Source organism: Erigeron canadensis, chromosome 3 (genome assembly GCF_010389155.1).
Source record: "Erigeron canadensis isolate Cc75 chromosome 3, C_canadensis_v1, whole genome shotgun sequence".
In the NCBI taxonomy this organism is placed as follows: domain Eukaryota; kingdom Viridiplantae; phylum Streptophyta; class Magnoliopsida; order Asterales; family Asteraceae; genus Erigeron; species Erigeron canadensis.
In genome coordinates, this window is record NC_057763.1 from 23,701,533 (window position 1) to 23,718,600 (window position 17,068).

The 17,068-nt window shown below is 30.9% G+C and overlaps 2 protein-coding genes across 4 annotated transcripts; both read right to left on the minus strand.

The window, feature by feature from the left end:
* Positions 1 to 433: 433 nt before the first annotated feature.
* On the minus strand, positions 434 to 9,023 carry LOC122593461 (tRNA pseudouridine synthase A). 3 transcript variants are annotated; one of them, XR_006322837.1, is made up of 4 exons: positions 8,915 to 9,023; positions 6,632 to 7,986; positions 1,954 to 2,037; positions 434 to 886 (listed from the first exon to the last, which is right to left on the minus strand). XR_006322837.1 is itself a non-coding variant. In XM_043765874.1 (3 exons), exon 2 carries the CDS (start codon positions 7,959 to 7,961, stop codon positions 6,633 to 6,635), a length of 1,329 nt encoding a protein of 442 aa, XP_043621809.1. In that variant the 5' UTR covers positions 7,962 to 7,986; positions 8,915 to 9,023; the 3' UTR covers positions 2,634 to 2,652; position 6,632. The 3 variants fall into 3 exon arrangements, 2 of the variants coding, with proteins under 2 accessions (XP_043621809.1, XP_043621808.1); XM_043765874.1 differs by lacking the exons at positions 434 to 886; positions 1,954 to 2,037 and adding an exon at positions 2,634 to 2,652; XM_043765873.1 differs by lacking the exons at positions 434 to 886; positions 1,954 to 2,037 and having other exon boundaries at positions 6,344 to 7,986.
* On the minus strand, positions 3,979 to 4,794 carry LOC122591723. The gene has a single exon (XM_043763970.1). The coding sequence runs from the start codon at positions 4,792 to 4,794 to the stop codon at positions 3,979 to 3,981; it is 816 nt and encodes a 271-aa protein (XP_043619905.1).
* Positions 9,024 to 17,068: the final 8,045 nt, after the last annotated feature.

A 17,068-nucleotide genomic window follows, 5' to 3' on the forward strand; every position in this document is an offset into this window, starting at 1 on the left:
CACCTAAAATACTCATTTTCTTTATTCACTAATTTAAATATAACTATAACACCCTTAAATCTCAACCACTCCTTTTCTTCCATCTCTTCAAATTTTAACCACTCATTTTTTTTTCTCTCCTACCTAAATCATTTTATTCATCCAATTCATTCAAAATCTTTTATCTCAAAAAACGTATATCAATAATTTATAAAAGTTGTATGGGTGTTCTTAAAATTTCATGTTCTTTCATTAGAGATGTCATTCGATATATTTTCGACGAATTTTTAAATGCAATGGCGGAACCCGTACGGATAAAACATTTGGCTATTACACTCTATAACTTATCACCCCTATCATCTCACCGCCGCAATGCACGGGTACTTTCCCTCGTTGAATCAAAAATATTTCAAAGCATTTCAGGTACAAAAAATTGCATTCTAATCACCAAGGGTAAGAAAACAGGCTTTAATTATTCAGCTAAGATGATGGCATTACACTTGTATCCAGAAAACTAACAAACAAAAAAAAAATCTACACGCTCTGAAATGACTTGACTCAAATGTCCAGATCAAACCAGTTGCAATATTAATTGAGCAAGCGTCCATTTCTCCTCTTATTACCAATGCTTTCTGTTTTTCAGTTACCCCTTTAGGCTGGACGGAGTGGATAGGGGAGAGAACCGGTACCGGGCCGGTACCAGTTGGCACACCGTGCCGACCCTCCAGTACCGGTTGAGTGGAGAGCGAGTTGGGCACAGTGGTGCCGGTGTTGGTGATTCGACTGTTGGGCTGATTTTAAAAATAAAAAAAAAACACCGTGGCCCACCAACCAACGTCTATCTCTTTCTCTCCTTTTCTTCTTTTCTTCTTCACGGAACCTCCATTCTTTTCTTTTTCTTTGATTTCTTTTCAAACAACACAAAATACACACATACAATTTATCAAACAACAATCATGAACCCTTTCTTCAACAATCCTATATTTTTAGTTTTAAAAATAAATAGAAATGAAATTAAATAGAAAAGGGTGGGGAGAAAAGGGGTGGCAAGGTGCTCCTAGCAATAGGGGAGGAGAGGGGAGAAGAAGAAAAATCGGGGAGGGGAGGAGTGGAGAAGCTCTCCCCCCAGCCTTATAACTTTATCACCTTGCCAAACATCATCAAGCTCATTTATCATGCCATGTTTCCCATACAAACATACTTGATCTACAAGAGATTGATAATCACGCCGTTGTTTTGGCATATATTTTATAACTCGTATTGGATAAAGAATATATATATATATATATATATATGGGGGGTGGGAATATAAGGTTGTTAGGTAGCTAAGCTTAGGTGTAGAACACTCACATATTGTTTTTTTAATCCATAAAAATCAGGGAGGCCATGTGATTTAATTAAAATTCAACAAATATTAAAAAATTAGTATGTGAGGGTTCCACACCTAAGCTTAGGTGCCGGACAGCCTTATATTCACTTTTCCCTATATATATATATAGGTATATATATAGTGAAGGGATCAAGTGAGAACCACATATATGATGAGAACCATTGAAAAATCAACCCAAAGGGCTTTGCCCTTAGAATTAAGGGCTATGCTCGTACCGTAACAACCGTCACTATCTCTTGGATCGCCGCCCATCAAATCCATACCATTCTCATATGCGTCCGGTGACAACCCCTTTAGAACGGATGTAGGGCAACGCCGGTACCGTATCCACCAGAAAACGAAACTAATTCTCTCCGGAAATGTTGGCAGAGATGTTGCCACTGTCGCCGAAGTCGTCGACAGATTCTGGAAAACGGAGTTTGAGATTTGAGGAGAGAATAAAAAATGAATGGTTGAGATTTGGTCCTAATGGTCCTAATCTAAGATTGGTATTAAAATAACCCACCCCTATATATATATATATATATATATAAGAAAAGTATTAATTGATTTTATTTCAGAACAGAAGATGTAGTGGTACTTACTTCAAGATGATCATCTAACCCATAATTGGAATTTGGAACTTCCCTTCCTAAGCTAGACTGCTTAAAACCTCCACATGGAGCCACCTGTAAATATGTGATATAGATGAATAAGGAAACCATTGTCTATATCAATCCTACTATACTCGCTTGTGGGGATATATATTTTTAGGCAGAAATTTCGACCCATAAATGAATAGAAATGGGATAATGTTTCTACCGCATATTAAATCGGAGAAATTTACAAAATAGCTTGACCAGAAACAGGTTGAATAGGCACTCGGTTGAAAGCCACCCAACATATATATAAAAAGCACAAAACCTCCTAAATTGTTCAATTTATGTAATTAGACCATCATGCTATGATATATCCTAAAATTTTAATCATGTTTAGAGCATCAATCACTGATAAATTCAAGAAAAGAAAAATTTTAAACGGTATTTGTGGATCGGTCCAGCTTGGCCTGATTTGACCCGGTAACAAACCTTTTTAACCCATCCTTCTTGCTACACCTCTCCAAGATACGGCGCATAGTTTCTACTTTCTTTAGCCGTCAAGACACCCTCATTTGTGTGACTACAGCCTACAAGTGTTGCAGATAACACACTATGCCACTAGTACTACAACTACACACGTCTACACCATAAAAGTTTCAAGCCTCATAAAGTATACTGTATACCATATGCCATAAGATAATGAACCTACAATAACATACGGTTTGTCGTCTACCATAAGATAATCAGTTTCCTTAATATTATTAAGCCCCACTTGGAGAACAACAGAAGTAAATATTACCATTAATACTGTAACAAAAAGGACATGCATTCTGCCACCCTGGCAAATTGATCATAATGTTTGAACAATATAGAGGCAGCAAACTACCAAAGACAAATGAGATATTCAGAAGTCAGAACGGATAATGAAATACCATTCCTGGAAGATAATCAAACCCATCAAGTGCCCCTGGGTCAAAAAATTTGGGTTACAACTCAAAACATGGTGAGATCGACATGGTTATATTTTGCATGGATAGACTTGGTTGAGATGGGTGGATGAGAGAGAATTTTTCCTCCTAGCTTGTTATTCTTGTCTAGGACCTAAGTGCGACATACTTATAGACATCTATCAATATTGAGAAGGAAAACAAAGTAGTATATGTGACTAAAGTTACAGTAGCTCTAATAACACGATGTACTTAAAAGATCTATATAATGTTGGTCCCTCGTCCCTCTCACTCACGAACACAAAACAATACACACACTAAACTTATCTTCTTATTTAAAAACCGTAGGTTTACATACATATATATAGATTTCGAACCAGTACATACCAACAGTACATGCCAACAGGTATGACTGTCCAAACCGACACCAATCTTATAACTAACATGCCGACACGACCCTTCACAACATAACTGCCTATAACCGAAAATAACTTCCATTCGGAAGAGGATACAACATCCTTAAAAGAAGAGAAGCGAAGATATGGGATTCTCATTAAGAAAGGTGAAATTCCAAAACAAAAGTTCGAAGAGATGAGGTCAGAGATAGAAAGTGATTTAAGAAGTAAACTAGAGTTTTGGAAGTTTGAATTACTCCAAGACTTTGAGATGGAGAAACAAGAGTTTGAGAAGAAAATGAGAGATAAAGAGACAGCATTTGAGAAACAAATGCAAAAGGAGTTAGAAAACCTGAAGAAGTTGAAAGATTGCACAAGCAAAGAGATGAAAGAGTTAAAGTCAGAAAGAGAACAGTTTGAGAAAGAAAACTATGAAGTTTTTTCGGATAAGAAACTCCTAGAAGAAGAACCAAGAACTGACAATGGCGAATGCAAGAAGCATCAAGAGACGCCATCAAGATTTCAAAAGGAAAGGAAGAATAAGAGATAAAGAGATAGCATTTGAGAAACAGTACATACCAACAGGTTTCGAACAAAAGGTTTGCTTTTTCTTCTCTACGGTTTGGTTTTGGACAATTTGCAGCAAAGTGTCCAAAATCTTGACAATTGTAACATTGTACGTCTTTAAGTTATCTTCTTGGATAGTTTTGATCTCCAGGGCTTTTCTTCCATCGATCGAAACTATCTTCATTTCTATTATCTCTCATGAATCTTCCTTGGCCTCTTCCTCTTGTTTGATTACCACCTCCTCGTCTATTATTCCCATAGTTGCGTTCATAATTTTTGCCATTCCCTTGGCGTGTGAACAACTTTTCACTATTATCTTCTCCACTCTCTTTTCTAAACTTAAGCCTTTCTTCGTAAGTCTTAAGTTTCCCAATAACCTCCTCCAATTTCGCTTCCTTAAAATCAACAACCATTTCAATGGTTGCTACTATTGGTATAAACTTATCTGGTATTGCGGTTAGTAATTTCCGCACTTTTGTTTGTTCATCAAATGTGAGTCCACATGTAGCAGCCTTTGTAATAATACTCGTCATCTTTCCGGCAAATGAATCTATTGATTCATCTTCTTTCATCACGAGTCTCTCAAATTCTGATTTCAATTGTTGCGAGTGCGCTTGTTGAACATCTTCTGTCCCAACAAATCTGGCCTTTAATGAGTCCCAAATTTCCTTTGCCGTTTCACATCCCGCAATTTGCATTTGCAAATCTTCCGGCAATCCTTGGAATAGATATGCAGATGCAAAACTATCCTTCTTTATATTGATCTCTTTTGATGTACCCGTTCTTTCTACTAGATCCCATATTCCATTTGCCACTAATATCTTCTTCATTCTTATGGCCCATAACGTATAGTTCGTACTGTTTAGAATTGGACATTGATAGGATGATAACGGTATGTCAACAACACGAATGTTGTTTCCATTTTTATCTCCCGCCATATCCTCTAATTTTGGTTCTCTTCTAAAACCAATATAAGTCTAATAGTCGAACTTAAAGCTTTCTGTCTAACCCACAATCATCTTGAAGCAATTCTAATGTTGTCTTAACACAAATCGTAGTAACAAATCTGAATTTTTCTCCTTATAATCAAAGTATAGTAATAAAAATAACAAGTATTGTAGTAAAACCTGTATTTTTATTTTCCTTGTGCTTTTGTTTTGAAGTTGAATGATCTCGTGGGCCCCTTTTGTAGACAAAAGTCACGTCCCCTTAATTTCAATGTCGTTCCTTTTATTCCCAAATAAAAAAAACTTCTGGTTCTTCCTTACGCAACAGCAAACTAGGGCAAATCCAATTCCTTTTCCCCTTTTCTGATTAACGATGGTGGTATGGATTTCGTTTCAATCACACAGCGGTGGTGGTTTCTTTTCCTTTCTTCTCTGGCGGTGGTAGTTAATCGGTTTCTTTTTCGATATTGACGGTTACACTTCTCTTCTCCGGCAAGCACACGGCGGCGGTTCCTTCTTCACACAACGGTATGTTTCTCTTTTCTTTTCTCTCTAATTCGATCTTTACTCAGTCAATTTGTTTCTTTCTCTATTTGCGTTTCTGAATCGATCTTCACTTGTTAATTGATTCCCTGAATCAATTGGTCTTTCTGTCTCCTTTACTTACAAATTCGGTCTTCACTTGATCGGTTTTCTCTTGGTCGATTCCTCTCTGAATCACTCTCTTCTTTATCTCACTTCTCTAAAACGATTCCTCTTGAATCGTTGGTCTTCCTCTGGTTCGAACGACCTTGGCTCTGATGCCACTGTTGGTCCCTCGTCCCTCGTCCCTCGTCCCTCTCACTCACGAACACAAAACAATACACACACTAAACTTATCTTCTTATTTAAAAACCGTAGGTTTACATACATATATATAGATTTCGAACCGGTACATACCAACAGGTATGACTGTCCAAACCGACACCAATCTTATAACTAACATGCCGACACGACCCTTCACAACATAACTGCCTATAACCGAAAATAACTTACCATTCGGTTATACACTTTATTCTTGACACTATAAACCCCTAAACTTATATATGGACACTTCTATGGATTGATAAATTAGTATCCAATATATAACGCCTCATCTCCAAGGTAACAAGCATGCTTGAATTGAGAGTAACAGTTCTAGAATACTAGAATACGACATGAACAGAGTAAAATCATAAATCGGCAATGAGGCTCCTAGGAAGATAGAATAACCGGTGCAAACACAGGTCTTGGCAGCATTGGCAATGTAGAAAAAAGCATGGTTGTAAGACTCATCCAAGTTGGCTGATTCCATCCCGAGTGCTCTTTCCTCGGGGGTCGGCCGAGGTGAGCTAGCCAAAATCCAAGTAGGAAGCCGGTCAACAAAGTCAAAAGGTCAATATCAGGAAAAAAAAGGACCAAGATCCTTGAAAATTGGTCAAGATGAAAATTATAAGTACCCTCCTTCAAGTGGGGCTTCAACACGGAAGTCTTCAAATTCAGCCTCCTTTTAATCAAAAAATAAAAACAATACTTTTTTTTTTATCCAAGATTCCAACTTCTATAAAATAAATAATTTGTTAGCTACGATTACAATCAATATTACTACATCAACAATCTAAATCTTTCAACAAAACAACTTTGGTTGACTATCACCCATTTGATCCATTCCCCCCTCTTATCAAACTTCTTCCATTTTTGACCAGTTGGAGATAAAAACACAACCCAAATAAGCCTATTCATAAATAAATGGGTCGAAATCACCATTTCTAACAAATGAGAATTATCCAGTGCAGTGAACACGGGTTACCTTATAAAATTAAGCAAGTGCGTAAATCAAACTCGTTATAGCCAACATCAACAAGACAAAGACCATCAGGGGGTGCTGGTGGAGCTGTGGCACGTCGGCATGTAGCATCCAACAGCTTAATCAATGAATCATCTTCGGCACCAGCAGCTGCTTCCCTTATTGAAGTCGCCACAAGAACACGAACCATCTTGCGTAAGAAGCGGTTAGCAACCAATTCAATGCACATTGCCTCGGAATATTCTCCTTTCTCAGAATCAATGGTAAAAGTTACTTGTGTAGCCCGTGCATGGAAAATAAAACACTCTGTTGGAGGACCAGTATTTCGTGAGGGTTTTGTATCACGTGCAAACATTTTGTAAGATAACAACTTCCCTTCTAGTTGCTGAAGAAGCTTGTTAACCTTGCTAACTCTGAACCTGGTTGGTTTCTTTATACCATCTGGATCATCTTTACCATCATCAACTCCAGATTCTAAGCTTTCCTCGTTAATTATATCATCATGAACATTGTTTTGGTCACTGAACTTTTCATTATAACATATAGTGGCATCTTCCTCAACCTCCCCATCATTCAAAGGGAAAATATACAGATAACGCCTCCATTTCGCAGAAAAATTAGGATGGAATGTACGTGGTACCTTAGAAACAGATACGACCCTAAGCTTTCCAGGTACTGTGCTGCTAATGGCATCTTCAATATCTTGAGGTCCAACATCCTCTCTCCACGTATAGAATGAGCAGACTTGTTTAAAACCCGTCACCCCTTTGTCTGTTCGACCAGCAACTACAACATTGGCTTCAAGTGGTAAACCTTTATCCCTCAAGACCCCAGCCTTCCTTTCATCAACGAACTTCCCAAGAGACTTTTCGATCACTTCTTGAACAGTATTTAAGCCCGGTTGCTTCTGCCATCCATCAAAAGATCCCCCATGGTAGGACAAGACTATCTTGAAATTCATTCTTGCCCACCTTCCCGCTCGCTTTTGAGATGCAGTAACAACAAATTCAGGTTCCTCACTAAGTTCTATATCATTATCATATTGACCTTGATGTGCCTTGGGTGAACCAAATAACTGAAGCAATGTAGTATGGCCATTGACCACATTCGAGTATAAGTTGACCACTTTTTCCCATGGTCTAGCATACATGAACACATAAGATTCCCTGGAAGTCCATCTGGCTGATTTGCAAGAATCAGTGTGGTTATAATGTAAAAAATCTTTTTTGGTTTGTGGGATTTTAACCTCCATAGTTGATAAGAGTTTGGTTTTGGGTATTTGTGATTGTAATTCCAAAACCACCGCCGACTGCCGTCGGTACGCTGATATCATCCAATACTTCGGCTGGCTGTGGCTTCTGCTTATATTTTCAATTTTGACCCCGGACATAAAAAACGAAAGGAAAAACAATTTATCAAAAAACATCGCAATATAACATTAATATAATCAATCCATAATTCCATATGCAAAGGAAACTTACTTTCACATAAATAATATTTATATAATCAATCCAAACATTAGATATCTCTTAAAGTTTGCATCTTTAAAATTATTTCAACACCAAGATTGAGAATCACTACACCTACAATTTTCTAGGACATAAAAGCAAATATATTTAAACTTCCCAAAATCAACAGAGAAAGTCAACACAACATTGGATACATATGTTAAAGTTTGCATCTTTATAACATCTACTGATTTTTTTTCAAACTAACATCAATAAATAATATAAAGTAAACTGATTTTTTTTCAAACTAATATCATTTACATGCTAATTATAATCATATGAACCAATTCAAAATATTCAAGCAATAGAGTGTACAACTCCGGGGGCTCACCACACATATCAACATATCATATCAAACATGATCATATTCGATACAAAAACAACATCAGACAATAAAGTCTACAATTCCAGGGCTCATTGTTTGTATAAAGTACTCAGCTTGGCCAATGAAGAACGATTTTTCTGTAACAAAGTTCGTTACTTTGCACCTATAAATTTCACAAGAATCTCATAAGGCTAATTACAGATTATTCATCTGTGAATTGCTAGAAAGATATTATCTTACGTACGAGTGTGTTTTCTTTCTTTTCTAATAGGGGTTAAAATGGTGAATCTTGATGAGTTCTTATCGGTAATTAAATATGTAACTATGCAAGAACTACAGTTTAACATAATAAAAACTAGGAATCGATCACATTAATCATCTTTAAAATAGGATAATGAAACTTTTTATTTTGTTTTAATGAGAGGGAAAAGAAAAGAAAAGAAGAAAACATACCTGATTTGAAGAGATAGACACTGAAGAAAGAAGATGGAGGCGTGTTTGTGTTTTTTTTAGGGTCTCCTTATAGAGGTTATAAAATGTCTGGGCAATTTTGAGGATAGATGGAATTTCATTTTTCAACCGATATTTTGACAATAGGTTGGTTCGATTAAAGGAATGGAAAGGAGAAAAGCAAAAGAAATACTATAGGAATATGATAAGTGTTTCATTATTTTGATGTTGCTTGGTTCCTAACATATATATTAAATTTTAGATCCGTATCAGATACACGGGTTTTATAACATTATAAATATAAGAATTATTATATGGAAATAAAAAAAATACTTATAGGTTAAAATGTCTAAATATTCTTTAAAAAAATTGAGATATTCAAATATAAATACTGAATACTAAATTATATCAAGGTTGAATGTTGTAGTTGAGTTTAAGTGTAAATTAGTTTTGAAAAACCAAAAAATGTAAATTAATTTAGGCATGTCTTGATTTAATTAATTTTGAGTTGAATATATGATTCGCCAGCTTTAGACTCTATAATTATATTTATATTTAGTTAAACTAAATTTATCTATTTAATCATTATTATTATTCACATTGATGGATGCTCACGTAAAACTATTAAACTTAAACGAAAATCACTATTATTATACGTATATTTATTTAAACTAAATTTATCTATTTAATCATTATCGTTATCCATATTGGTGTTTGCGTAAAACTATTAAACTTAACGTGAATCTACCTAATTTATATTTATAATTTTATTAAACTATTTAAATAATTAGTAAGATTAAATAATGACATCATCAAATTTTAATTTTATGAAATTGAGCTTTGTGATTGGTTAATAAGTCATTAGGTCAGTTGTCTTTTAGTATATATAAAGATTATATAAAAATTACTCGTAATTAAATATAAGTATAATGATTATTATTTATTTAAAACTTCTTCTACTTATATCTATATATATTTTGGTATATCAATATAAATTATGTACAGTATAATTATAATTAAAATGGTGCATAAATTAATATTAGTATTAATATTATTAATATATTTAAACAATGTTCATAATGTAGACTCTAATAACTACATCAATGACAAAACGAGAATTCCTGAATATGGAGAGAGGTGCATAAATGTGGAATAATGGTAGTTTGTTTTTATAAAATATGGGTAATGATAGTTATTATCTCCATTTTAGTTTATAATGATTCATTGCTTAGTTTTGGTATTCATTAACTACTTTTTCATTAACCAAGCATGATTATTCATTATGTTAGTCATTCCTTACCCCTAAATACCCCCAACCAAGCACCCCCTTAGATTATGAGCCGTTACAAGTGATTTAGGAAAAATATCCATCGATTTGTCACTTTAGAGAGTCCATTTAGAGATGCATTAAACAGTTGACCTGACTTTATTTTCTATCTCTTATCTTTTATAAACAAAGTAATATTTTTTTTAGAAAGTTTTTACTGATGTGACATGATCTAACATTTTTTATAAATTCCAATTTAAGTTTAATGATATCATATTAATATTAATTTTAATAAAACTATTTAAAATAAATTTAAAATGAATTTTTTTTTTGGGGTATCATCTATTGGCTCAAAAATACCATCAAATCTCATATCTTTTTTAATGGGAACGACAATCAAATCCCGTTTACTACATATCTTAATTTACACAAAATTTAGCTTTATTATAAATGTTGCACTAGATTTTAGACCCGTGTCAAATACACGGGTTTTAGAACATTATTAATATATATAAGAATTAATATTATTTTTTTTTGTAAAGTTAGTTTCGATTCAGACGTGTTGGAGACAATTTTAACCAATAAATCATTGGACCTTCAACCCTATCCTTAGGGCGGAGGAGCGCCTAGGGGAGGGAAAAGGTACCGGCTGTTACCGGTTGGCACACCGCGCCAACCCCCCGGTACCGGTAGGGTGGGTGGGGGGGAATGGGGAGGGCTGTGCTGATTTCACTACCGATTGAATGACCGTTGTATATGACCGTTGCTTATGGTTTTCCTTTTTTTTTAACCAGACTGCCATTATCGATATATATATATATATAGGTTGTATATGTATAAAGTTGCAGGTGTAGAAGACGCAGCCAAGGATCCAAAAGATAAGATTTTATATATATTTACATTTTACACCCTGGAGTATTAAACTATTTGTTAAAGTAGCTAAAAGTTTTTCTTTTTGTTTTGTATAAATTTTTTAATAAACTATTATTACTATTATTATTACTATTATTATTTTTATTATTATTATTTGAATAAAAATAAGTAGAAATTAAATTAAATAGAAAAAGGAGGGGTGGCGAGGCGCTCCCCCCACCCTTATAGAAAATAACTTGAGATGAGAAACTAAAAACTCGAACCTGAGACCTTGGGAAAAACTCACCTCCGGGGCCCACATAATAGATTTTAAATGTAAAAATATATTTAAAAAAAATTGAGATATTAAAACGTAATATTTAATGCTAAATAAAAAATTTTGTATCCTATATATAGTTTCATTCCAATTACTAATAACAACAATGATTATTATTCTAATTATAGTTTGATTACAATTGAAATTAACAAAAAATTTATAAAATAAAATATTGATATAAATATTAATTCGTACTAATTTAAATGTTGTAACCTCTCTAACTTATAGCTATATTTTGTTATTAGAAAGACATTATGCGATAAAGTGTTAATTATTTTTGAATTGGGTTAAACGTGTAAATTAGTTATAAAAAATCAAAAAGAGTAAATTATATTAATTATTTTTGAATTGGGTTAAAAGTGTAAATTAATGATAGAAAATCAAAAAATGTGTTGATTTAATTAATCTTGTGAAATTGAAGGTTGTGATTGGTCGATTAAAGTTAGATCAGTTGTCTTTTAGTATATATTAAGATAATATTAAGATTTGGTTAATGGATCTTGTTTACATTACTCAACAGTTTGGTTGTAAGTTTTGTTTGCCAGATCGAAAAAGTAACAATACGTGAATTTCTTGTTGACTATTGTCAACCTAATTTAAATATATCTTTAGAGTTTAAATAGAGAGTGTCTAAAAAGACCCTCAATATATTATTTAGACACCTATATAATCATTAATAATGTCATTAAATACCTCTTTATTTTTCTTAATCATTAAATATCTCTTAAAATATTTGTGTCAGTGGTATTATTAATAAAAAAAATTATGTCTCTTATAAAAGTCCGAAAATAAAAATAAAATATTTCAAAAACAATAAAATTTAATAACATAAAGAAAAAAAAATATTTCAAAAACAATAACAATTATAATGACATTAAAATATCTAACTGAAATATTTGTTATTGTTTTTGAAATATTTCTTTTTCAAATAAATATTTCACGTACATATTTTAATGTCATTATATTTATAGATATGTTAATCTTTATATATAGTTGTGTCAGTGATATTATTAATAAAAAAAACTTATGTATTTTATAAAAGACCAAAAATAAAATAAATAAATAAAAAATATTTCAAAAACAATAACATATAATGACATAAATAAATAAAAAATATTTTAAAAACAATAACAAATATAATGACATTAAAATATCTAAGTGAAATATTTGTTATTGTTTTTGAAATATTTCTTTTTCAAATAAATATCTCACTTACATATTTTAATGTCATTATATTCGTCATTGTTTTTGAAATATTTCTCTTTCAAATAAATATTTCACTTACATATTAATAATATCATTAACACAACTATATATAAAGATTAACATATCTATAAACTATCAAGAAAAATAAATTTATTATGAGATATATTGTGTTAATGAAATAAATTATAAAAAATGATTTATGTAATGATTGGAAAGAGAAAAAAAAAAGCTAGTAAATGAGGGTTTTGTAAGAGATATTTAACGGATGGTGTACCCAACCAAAGTTTTTGGTATCTCGACCATATCGCTCCAAAATAGGGTGGGTCTCCATGTCTGTAATGGTAAATCTGGTAGAATAAAAGCGGGCCCCCTGTCATTAATAGTCTGGTCGGGTTACCAAAAATATGGTCGGGATACCAGGCGCCATATTTAATGATTAAGAAAAATAGAGAGGCATTTAATAATAATATTAATGATTATATAAGTTTTTAAATAGTATATTGGAGTACATATAACACGTCCCTTTAAATAATGGAGGCATTTTGGTGTGTGATGCAAATGTATGAGTATTTGGATGAGGATGAATTCATGATTATTGTTAATATTAATTATATATTATTTTGGTTTCAGCATTTATTTAATGGGTAATTATAACCTACAATATGTACATTGTGTTTGGTTATTATTGCTAGAATGTAAAGAATGTTTCGTTTCTTTTATATAACTTACATGAATACATAAATATAAATTATAATTACAAAGGTTACATTATTCAATTTGATAGTTGATAATTTTAGTATAGATAAAAAAGATCTTTGTGTTATCTTCCAATAAGTATAAAAGAGAGTTCTAAATTTTTTTTTGAAAAAACCATTACCATTGGATGAAAAGCAAGATTAATTTGTGACCTTTAAATTGTTTCGATGACCTCATCTTCCATTTTTGGATTTTACTAAATTAGTAAATGATGTTATATTTAATAAATTAAATAAATCAATCCTTTCCTCAACTAACTAAATAATACTATATTTTTTTCCAAATTAGTATCTATATATATATAAAAGTTAAGTTTTTGAATCAACTTTAAATTTTAAATCTCTTTCTTATTAATGGAATGATAAATGCTTGAAGTTGATTATGGAGATGGTTTTTTAAATGTTAAACTCTAATTATTATGGATATCCATTTATAATGTTCCTTCACATTCTTCTTCATTTAAACAATTTAATTATAATCTTTATATATCTTTACATTACATAATATAAAAGTTAGGTTATGCAACAACTCTAAATCTTAAATAATCTCTCTACATAATTGTTGATATAGGTCTAATAGCATAGTTTATAATTGTATGTAGCATGAGTATTAATTTGTTGATTAGTTATGTGGTTTATATATTAGTAGGTTTATGTGCAATTGTGCATTATTGGAAGAGTGGTAATTATGATCATTAGGAAGTTGAAGCATAAGTAATTGATTATATTACGGATTATTAAGAAGTTGAAACATAATTTCCAATAGTAAATGATTATAATGATGACGATTGAGAAGTTGAATTGGTAGACCGCAAGGATGTTTTCTAAAAGTTGTTTATGAAACGAAGCAGCATGCAATATATACATATCTAACTACATGACGATATATACATATCTATTTTATTTTATTTTTATTATTCTACACAAACAAAACCCAATTCGCATACAAAACCAAACCAAGATAGACATTATTTATTTGGTTAATGCATATATATATATATAGGTTAGTTTAGTTAATTTTATTTATACAAACTAAAAGTCAGACCAGATACATTGGGTGGTTGTAAAATACATATGCATGTGATCAATTGAAAGCCACATTCAATTAAACTAAACAATGATATGAGATGATGAAAATCCCAAAGATTATGAAAAGTCAGGTTTGTCATAAATATGTAGATGGTTAATGAGAGTTTATTGAGTTGAGGGTTATAGAATTTCTTTGGTTCCCAATGAGGGTCTATATATAGAGGAATTCATCCTTCACTTCCCACTTTGCATTCTTATCTCCTAAAAAGTTAGTTTTCATAAGTGGGGAAGAGTAATGTTATTGTTGCAAAACAACCTAAGGAAATGGATTGAATTTTTTTGAATCAACTTCACAAAGAATCTACGGGTCCGATTGTTGTCATGATTTGTAGGCAGTGAGATGTAATAGGCATGAAGAACAAGTACATGAGTACCGACTTCACTCTGATGCAAAGGTGTGTAGGACGGATTGTTTTCTATATAGATGTTTGTAAAATGTTTATTTTTCTGTTTTTAATGTAATACTTTTGTTTAGGGAAATGTATTTCATTGTTTTGTCAAGGATGCGATTGTTTACCGTTTTAATACTAAACTTTTTAATGCATTTATACTGATATTTATTAAACTAGATGCATTTTTTAAAAAAAGATATGGAAACGAGTGGGTATGTTATCCCTATAACTCGGGTAAGAAAAAGATAGATTTGAGTAGTTGTGAGTTGGAGGATTTTGATTAGAGGATGAATTTTGTAAGATTAATGACTTGGATCTCATTCCCTCCGCCCTAATAATAACTTTACGACAACATTTGTATTGCCTAATTTATAAGTTTGTAACACACCTTCAAACATGGTCTCCTAATATGCATCTAATTTCATCTTTCACAATAACTCAAAGTTTATATTTCTATGTGTGTCATGCTTATTTCCTCTGGATTATTCACCAACCTTATCTTATTTCCATTTGCTAATACGATCTCTAATGATATGTCGAAACTTAAGTAATTAACCTCATCATATACAACATCAAGTCAATGCTTCGTAAATTTTATATACACATCTCAACAACATTCTACCATAAATCATATTCAAACCACCGACAAACAATCAAAATAATAATTTTAAAATACAATTATTACACGAAAACAAAAATATTTCATCCTGGCCGTGCAACGCACGGGTCTTAAGACCTCGTCCAATACAATTGTTGAGTTACGTTTTTTCCTCTTTTATCTTTCTTAAAATTTATTATTATTATTTTAAACTTATAACAAACTATATTTGTTATGATTAATTTTTTAATTTTATTTTGATTTTGTATTTTTGTTATATTTTTTATATATTTTAATTATCTAAATTTGTTTTTTTATATTTATATTTTCTTTTTTTCATTTTTAGTTGGTTAACTTTTATTTAAGTTTTTTATGTGAGACAATTGTTTATTACTTTTTATTTGTGGTTGATATACATTAATTTTTTTGTTTCATTTTAGTATTTATATTTTATAGTCGTTAAAAATATTGATTTGATTCACATTTACTTAATTTCATATATATCTTGTTTAATAGATAAGTGCATGAATTTAGTTTATATTTTTTTAGTCCTAACAGAATAGTCACACAATAAATTGGGATGAATATATTATATCCATAAAATCATTAATATTGATTAAGGAACACATAATGGTATTTGATAAAGTTTAACTATGAACCAAAACCACATTTTTAACAAATATAAAATAAAGAAACATAAAACCTTGGGAATCCGTATAGATTTTTCAGTTTATAGATTTTATAGTTTTAACGAATTCGTGTATATCTATATATTCTGAATGAATATAAAATATAAAAATTATGAACCAAATTCATATAGATTATTTAGTTTATAGACTTTATATTTTTATTAAAAATATAAAACTATAAAACCTTATGATTTTATTTAAATAAAGACATTATATCATGAGCGATTTTACCATTGATTCTAAACCCAATAATCCTTGGTAAATTTTTAAAAATAATTAGCCTATTATAACATGATACCAATTAAGTAAATTGTACTATAATTGTACCTAGACAATGTGTTGTTGTGGTTTGGTGGATAAGTCACAAAAAAGTTTAAATTTTAGGTAAATCAAATTTACAAATAAAATTTGTAATTTTTAATTAGTACATGAAGCAAGTGGTGTAATCAGCAAATGGCTTCAACAATGTAATATAAATAATTACACATGCAATTAAGACAACATATGTTTGATTTTCTGATATTCATGAGTAATTCATACTTTTTAAAAAAAATATATATATAAATATATATAACTAAATAAATATAAAACATATATTTAGTATTAGAACAAATTAAAAATTAAATACTTTATAATTAAAATTGTGATTTTGCATAAAACATTTATGAATTCACATAATAAAACTTTGTCATATGTATTTTCCTTTATACTTTACTATTAATATCTTAAAATATTTACATAAATGATACTAATTAAATGTTGATAATGAATACAATTATTTTTGACAAAATGATAATATAATTATTTTCAACATTTTTGTACTAATTAAATGTCATTCATTATATGTCCACCCGCGTATTACGCGAGATTATAATCTAGTTTTGTAATAAAAGTTAATTTAAATAATTCGGGTTCTTATGACATCATTATCTTTTAAGCAATATTACTTTTTTTTATATTAATTATTTATTG